The sequence below is a fragment of the Blennius ocellaris genome (assembly GCF_963422515.1).
Source record: "Blennius ocellaris genome assembly, chromosome: 6".
Classification (NCBI taxonomy): domain Eukaryota; kingdom Metazoa; phylum Chordata; class Actinopteri; order Blenniiformes; family Blenniidae; genus Blennius; species Blennius ocellaris.
Genome location: NC_137655.1, coordinates 1,474,994 through 1,483,409, shown reverse-complemented (window position 1 = coordinate 1,483,409; position 8,416 = coordinate 1,474,994). Strand labels below are relative to the sequence as shown.

General features: G+C 49.0%; 1 protein-coding gene across 1 annotated transcript in view; it reads left to right on the top strand.

Annotated features, from left to right (window-relative positions):
• Positions 1-5,878: 5,878 nt before the first annotated feature.
• Positions 5,879-8,416, top strand: part of LOC308131373 (uncharacterized protein) — a gene marked incomplete at both ends in the record, with an annotated part of 16,924 nt that continues 14,386 nt past the window's right edge. Inside the window, 1 exon segment of the mRNA XM_080498101.1 lies at positions 5,879-5,981. Within this exon segment, the coding sequence (XP_080354227.1) occupies positions 5,879-5,981 (103 nt within the window).

Below are 8,416 nucleotides of genomic sequence, written 5' to 3'. Positions count from 1 at the left end.
ATGACCGAGTCGCTCTAATGACCGAGTGGCTGTAATGACCGAGTCGCTGTAATGACCGAGTCGCTGTAATGACCGAGTCGCTCTAATGACCGAGTCGCTGTGATGACCGAGTCGCTGTAATGACCGAGTCGCTGTAATGACCGAGTCGCTGTGATGACCGAGTCGCTGTGATGACCGAGTCGCTGTGATGACCGAGTCGCTGTAATGACCGAGTCGCTGTAATGACCGAGTCGCTGTGATGACCGAGTCGCTCTAATGACCGAGTCGCTCTAATGACCGAGTCGCTGTAATGACCGAGTCGCTGTAATGACCGAGTCGCTGTAATGACCGAGTCGCTGTAATGACCAGTCTCTGTAATGACCGAGTCGCTCTAATAACCGAGTCGCTCTAATGACCGAGTCGCTCTAATGACCGAGTCGCTCTAATGACCGAGTGGCTGTAATGACCGAGTCGCTGTAATGACCGAGTCGCTGTAATGACCGAGTCGCTGTGATGACCGAGTCGCTGTAATGACCGAGTCGCTGTAATGACCGAGCGAGTCGCTGTAATGACCGAGTCACTCTAATGAACGAGTGGCTGTAATGACCGAGTCGCTGTAATGACCAAGTCGCTGTAATGACCAAGTCGCTGTGATGACCGAGTCGCTCTGATGACCGAGTCGCTGTAATGACCGAGTCGCTGTAATGACCCAGTCGCTCTAATGACCGAGTCGCTGTAATGACCGAGTCGCTGTAATGACCGAGTCGCTGTAATGACCGAGTCGCTGTAATGACCGAGTCGCTGTGATGACCGAGTCGCTGTAATGACCGAGTCGCTGTAATGACCGAGTCGCTCTAATGACCGAGTCGCTGTAATGACCAAGTCGCTGTAATGACCAAGTCGCTGTAATGACCGAGTCGCTGTAATGACCGAGTCGCTGTGATGACCGAGTCGCTGTAATGACCGAGTCGCTGTAATGACCGAGCGAGTCGCTGTAATGACCGAGTCACTCTAATGAACGAGTGGCTGTAATGACCGAGTCGCTGTAATGACCAAGTCGCTGTAATGACCAAGTCGCTGTAATGACCGAGTCGCTGTGATGACCGAGTCGCTCTAATGACCGAGTCGCTGTAATGACCGAGTCGCTGTAATGACCCAGTCGCTCTAATGACCAAGTCGCTCTAATGACCGAGTCGCTGTAATGACCGAGTCGCTGTAATGACCGAGTCGCTGTAATGACCGAGTCGCTGTAATGACCAAGTCGCTGTGATGACCGAGTCGCTGTAATGACCAAGTCGCTGTAATGACCGAGTCGCTCTAATGACCGAGTCGCTGTAATGACCAAGTCGCTGTAATGACCGAGTCGCTCTAATGACCGAGTCGCTGTAATGACCAAGTCGCTGTAATGACCGAGTCGCTCTAATGACCGAGTCGCTGTAATGACCAAGTCGCTGTAATGACCGAGTCGCTCTAATGACCGAGTCGCTGTAATGACCAAGTCGCTGTAATGACCGAGTCGCTGTAATGACCAAGTCGCTGTAATGACCAAGTCGCTGTAATGACCGAGTCGCTGTAATGACCGAGTCGCTGTAATGACCGAGTCGCTCTAATGACCGAGTCGCTGTAATGACCGAGTGGCTGTAATGACCGAGTGGCTGTAATGACCGAGTTGTCATTAGAACGCTGTATGGCAGTGTATGGCAGTGTATGGCGGAGTATGGCGGAGTGTGGCGGTGCATGGTGGTGTGTGTCTCCCGGCAGCAGGACCAGGGTCTCACGACACCATCAGGAGAAAAGCAGGCCGTTCGTCACACTTTGTTCTACATCAGGAAAGTACCGCCTGCGGTAGAACGTGTAGAACATGTAGAACATGACAAAGCGGCCGCGGCTCCTCGGGGGGGCGGGAGGCGCACGGAGTCGCCGTGAACACATGCATGAGTGCAGCTACGACATGTAGGGCATGTAGGGCATGTAGGGCATGTAGGGCATGTAGGGCATGTAGGGCGCACATCACACAGCCTATTCATCCCTCCTCTCCTTACGCTCTGTGTGGCGGCCGGACGCCTCCATTCAACACGTCCACAAAGACGTAATTAAAGTGTGTTTTCAGGCTTTATGGTGGAATTCAAAGTGCTGCAGGATTAATGATTAATACTGGGAGAAGAAGTGTCCAGATATAAACTGTGGGATTAATTAAGCTGGGAAAAAGAGATTAAAATACATTCAGGAAGAGAAATGAACAAGATAAAGTGACACAAGATGTTACAAACGAGACGCAGGTCAATGAAATAAACGTAAAGAACCTTATTTATTTCACCTCATGGGACACGAGAGCGAGACTCTCGCTCTGGTTGCTCGAGACGAATTGAAGCGACGGATGAAACGTTGCTGAGAAGAACATGAACGCTGAAGGGAGTGAAGAAGGAGGCGAAGGAAACCCGGCCACTCAGCCATGCTAACGCTAACAACGCGCGCGTGTGACACGCGACTCCTGACATTTAGCCTTGTGTTGTAATCCAGAGGGCGACGCGCCGGCGACTGCCTCACTCCGGGGGGGGCGCGGGGGGGGGGGGGGGGGGCGCTGGAGGGGGGGCCCTGGAGGGGGGGCCCTGGAGGGGGAGCTCTGGTGTCTCCAGGCGGGAAGCGGCGCCGCGGTCGTCCGTTTGGACCGGACGGGTGGAGGAGGAGGGAGGAGGACGGGGTGGGTGGAGGTGGGAGAGGCGGGTGGCGGAGGAGAGGGTGGGTGGAGGAGGGAGAGGCGGGTGGAGGAGATGGGGCAGGTGGAGGAGGAGGGGGCATGTTGAGGAAGAGGGGGCGGGTGGAGGAGGGAGAGGCGGGTGGAGGAGGAGAGGGTGGGTGAAGGAGGGAGAGGGTATGTGGAGGAGGGAGAGGCGTGTTGAGGAGGAGGAGCAGGTGGAGGAGGAGGGGGCGGGTGGAGGTGGAGGACGGGGTGGGTGGAGGAGGAGGAGGGGGCGTGTTGAGGGGCGGGTGGAGGAGGAGGGGTGGGTGGAGGGGCGTGTTGAGGTGGAGGGGCGGGTGGAGGAGGAGGAGGAGGGGTGGGTGGAGGTGGAGGGGCATGTTGAGGTGGAGGGGCGGGTGGAGGAGGGAGGGGTGGGTGGAGGGGCGGGTGGAGGAGGAGGGGTGGGTGGAGGGGCGTGTTGAGGTGGAGGGGCGGGTGGAGGAGGAGGAGGAGGGGTGGGTGGAGGTGGAGGGGCATGTTGAGGTGGAGGGGCGGGTGGAGGAGGGAGGGGTGGGTGGAGGGGCGGGTGGAGGAGGAGGGGCGGGTGAAGCTCCCAGGTGAAGAGAAACAATGGGGAAAGATTAGCGGTGTGATTGGTCACCATGGCAACGCCGCCTCGTCAGTCTGTTGAATCCATCCTGACCAACAAACTAAAACCTTTTACTTCAGTAAATACGTGTTTTTTTTGTTTTATTTATATTCTACTTTATTTTTAAACTAAATTTCAGGTTAACATTGACAAAACAATAAATAAACAATAAACAACTCTATATAACACGTGTGGCCACAGTGACGAACGCTAAAGCTTCTCCTTCCCGCCTCCATCTTGGCCGGGTTAGGTTCAGCTCAGCGGCAGTGACTCCGGCCGCCGCTAATGCTAACGGCGTTGTCGCAGGCGCCGGGCGGGCGGAGCGGCGGCGGCGGAGGTGACGGGGCCAAATGTCACCGCGTGGCGTTAATGAAATCTTTAAAAAAAAGAAAGAAAAAAAAACCTTAAAATGTTGTTTTTATGAGAAAATGAACAAACACAACAACTCGGCTTCAAAAACACGACTTTAAAGTGAATGTCTGAGAGGCTTTTATTTTGTTGTGTTGCAGCCGGTCTGATAGAAAGTGGGTCAACATGAAACCCAAAACTCCACTGCTCTTTGCTTCATTTTATTTTATTTTTTTCCGATCTATTTTATTTACGGTCGTGCAGATAAACAATACAAAACAGTAAACAATTCCAAAGATGTGTGAAAATGAACAATACATTCTATATACAAAAGTAATACAAACAAGTGCTACCGCTAATACTATTTACATAATGTGTGTGTGTGTGTGTGCGTGTACATAATGTGTGTGTGTGTGTGTGTGTGTGCACGCGTGCATGTGTGTGTGCATCTGTGTGCGTGCGTGTGTGCGTGCGTGTGTACGCGCATGTGTGCGCGTGTATGTGTGCGTGCGTGTGTGTGTGCATGCGTGTGTGTTTGTGCGTGTGTGCGTGCATGCGTGTGTGTTTGTGTGTGCGTGCGTGCATGTGCGTGCATGCATGCGTGTGTGTGCCAGCGTGTGTGCGTGCGTGTGTGCGTGCGTGTGTGTTTGTGCGTGTGTGTGTGCGTGCGTGCATGTGCGTGCATGCATGCGTGTGTGTGTGTCTTTGTACGTGTGTGTGCGTGCGTGCTTGTATATGAAACACTAAGTGTGACTTGTTATATTTCTGGAGGAAACCGAGGAGAAAGGAAATAGTTTAGTAACATAAAAAGGAGCAAAAGAGAAAAAAAAGTGAAATTCTCCATTTTGTTGAGGAACCGAGGTTCTATTGTCATAAATCCAGGAAGCGTCGACTGAGATTCTGTAATAATTATATAGTCAGACAGCAGATCTTTCTACTGATATTATTGTTTGATTTCCAGGTTGTGAGTGTGGTTGCCATGGCGACGGTTCAGGCTACAAGCAGTAGTTTAGTGTGTGGAGAGTGGAGAGTGATGGTTGAGAGGTTTTTTATTTTTTGTTTTTTTTGCTTTATTTTCAAATAAAGTCGTCGAGCCGATCGACTGTTTTGCTGGCCGGCTCTCGGGATCGTCTCCCGGGACGACGCCAACATGGTGGGAGGAGCTAAACTCGTGTTTCAACACGTTCCCCAGAGCAGAAGAATAAACAAACAAACAAACAAACATGCAGGTGTATATATGAAACATTTATATTTAAATCCATAGTTGCGCATTTTTGGTTTCTTCGTCGTGGTAAAAGTTTATTTTCCCCGTTGCCTCGCAGGTTCCTCACTCTGAACGCTGCTTTTAGTTTATTTCTTTGTTTTTAACTTTCTGCTCTGCTTTTTTCTTCTTGTTGACATTTTATTGCTGTCAGAGCAAAACAACTATCAACTATCTATCTATCTATCTATCTATCTCTCTATCTATCTCTCTATCTCTCTATCTATCTATCTATCTATCTATCTCTCTATCTATCTATCTATCTATCTCTCTATCTATCTCTCTATCTCTCTATCTATCTATCTATCTATCTATCTATCTATCTATCTATCTATCCATCAATCCATCAATCCATCAATCCATCTATCCATCAATCCATCAATCCATCCATCTATCCATCTATCTATCCATCTATCCATCTATCCATCCATCCATCCATCCATCTCTCTATCTCTCTATCTCTATCTCTATCTCTATCTCTCTATCTCTCTATATGAACTTGTGTGCTGGAAATAAGGAAATAACGAACAGATATAGATCTATTTATTTCTATATATCTATATATACAGTATATATATATATATATACTATATATACAGTATATATATATATTATATACTATATATACAGTATATATATATATATATACTATATATGCTGTATATAGATATATACTATATATATATATAGATATATACTATATATACTGTATATATAGTATATATCTATATATACAGTATATATATAGATATATACTATATACAGTATATATAGTATATATCTATATATATGCTGTATATATAGTATATATCTGCTCTATAGTCATGTCAGTGTCTCTATAGAGCAGCTCAGGTTAGAAGAACAAAGAAAGAGAGTTGATCTTTTCGGTCTTGACGGTTCTTGTGGTTTTCCAGCTTGAGCAGTGAGAATCAGTCCCTGATGTGTTTCACTGTGTTGCAGCATGGAGGAGACGGTGAGAACGTTACTGCAGAACCAGGACTCTCTGGAAGGTCCCAAGGTGGATCCTCTGGACCTCATGAAGGCCTACAAGGTACTGCTGGAACCCCCTCCATCCCTCCATCCCTCCATCCCTACTCCCTCCCTTCCTCCCCCTCCCCCCTCCTCCCTCCCCTCCTCCATCCCTCCATCCCTACTCCCTCCCTCCTCCCTCCATCCCTCCCTCCATCCATCCCTCCATCCATACCTCCATCCATCCCTCCTCCTCCTCCTCCCTCCTCCCTCCCTCCCTCCCTCCCTCCATCCCTCCCTCCATCCCTCCTCCCTCCCTCCCCCTCCCTCCCTACTCCCTCCCTCCCCCCCTCCCCCCTCCTTCCCTCCTCCCTCCCTCCATCCTCCCTCCTCCCTCCCTCACTCCCTCCCTCACTCCCTCCCCCTCCTTCCCTCCTCCCTCCATCCTTCCCTCCTCCCTCCCTCCCTCCCTCCCTCCTCCCTCCTTCCCTCCCTCCGCCCTCCCTCCACCCTCCCTCCCTCCTCCCCCCCCCCTCCCTCCCTCCTTTCATCACCCGATTGCAGACGGAGCTCAGAAACCCTCGGGGATAATTTACTCTGAGAGATTTTATTGATCCGTCCTTGGAAAATGGATTTCAAAGCTTCTCTTGTGACGACGGCTTCGTGTTTCCAAGCAAATTTAAAAGTTATTCCGTGAGGATCAGCTTCGTCCTGCGCCGCTTTTAAAACACGTTAAAAAAATCAAGAGTTAGCGTGAGTCCGGGACCCGCCGCGGGTCCGGGACGACTGACTCTTGGTTCAAGTGTGGCGGCACTCAGACCCGCCGGCCAACAGGGGGCAGTGTTCAGGGTGGTTCTGGTAACGAGGGACTTTAATCTGGATGGAGGGGTGGAGGTTTGTGTTTGTTTGTTTGTTTGTTTGTGTTTGTGTGTTACACCACGATCTGATGGATCTGATCCTCTCTGTTGGAAAGAACTCAACCCTGAAGTGGAGATTAATGGATGATGGATACATGATGGATGGATGGATACATGATGGATGGATACATGATGGATGGATATATAGATGGATGGATGGATGATCGATGATGGATGGATTGATGGATGGATGTATGGTGGATGGATGGATACATGATGGAAGGATATATAGATGGATGGATGCTAGATGATGGATGGATATATAGATGGATGGATGGATGGGTGGATGGGTGGATGGACGCTAGATGATGAATAAATGGATATATAGATGGTTGAATGGTGGACGGATGATAAACAAATGATAGCTTATGAATAAATGGATGGATGGATAGATGCAAACATAGACGGATAAATGGATGGATGGTTGGTTGAGTGGATGAATAGAAGGATTGATGAACAGCAGGATGAATTATATATATATATATATGTGTGTTGCTCCGACAAATGAAAAGTCAACCTTCTGTATGTGCCGTAATAAAGAAGGTCTGCAGACTGTGTACAGTGTGAGGACACACACACACACACACACACACACACACACACACACACACACACACACACACACACACACACACACACACACACACACACACCACACACACACACACACACACACACACACACACACACACACACGTCATTAGCCTGAACGTCAGTGATGAGTTGTGTCGCCGTGATGCGTGACTGAACGAGGAAAATCATGAGAACTAATGAACCCCGAAGCAACAAGCAGCATAATTACAAGACCTCACTTTATCTGATCCGTCCTTCTTCTCCTCCTTCTTCTCCTTCTTCTTCTCCTCCTTCTTCTCCTTCTTCTTCTCCTCCTTCTTCTTCTTCTTCTTCTTCTTCTTCTTCTTCTCTCTTCTTCTTCTTCTTCTTCTTCTTCTCCTTCTTCTTCTTCTTCTTCTCCTTCTTCTTCTTCTTCTTCTTCTTCTTCTTCTTCTTCTTCTTCTTCTCCTCCTCCTCCTCCTCCTCCTCCTCCTTCTTCTTCTTCTCTTCAACCGAGACTTCATCACGTTCCCTTTCTGCGGTTTCACACTAATCACTGCTGAACCAGCAGAATGAGGAACCAGTAGAACGAGGAACCAGTAGAACGAGGAACCAGTAGAATGAGGAACCAGTAGAACGAGGAACCAGTAGAACGAGGAACCAGTAGAACGAGGAACCAGTAGAACGAGGAACCAGTAGAATGAGGAACCAGTAGAATGAGGCACCAGTAGAACGAGGAACCAGTAGAATGATGAACCAGTAGAACGAGGAACCAGTAGAATGAACCAGTAGAACGAGGAACCAGTAGAACGAGGAACCAGTAGAATGAGGAACCAGTAGAACGAGGAACCAGTAGAATGAACCAGTAGAACGAGGAACCAGTAGAATGAGGAACCAGTAGAACGAGGAACCAGTAGAACGAGGAACCAGTAGAATGAGGAACCAGTAGAACGAGGAACCAGTAGAATGAACCAGTAGAACGAGGAACCAGTAGAATGAGGAACCAGTAGAATGAGGAACCAGTAGAACGAGGAACCAGTAGAATGATGAACCAGTAGAAC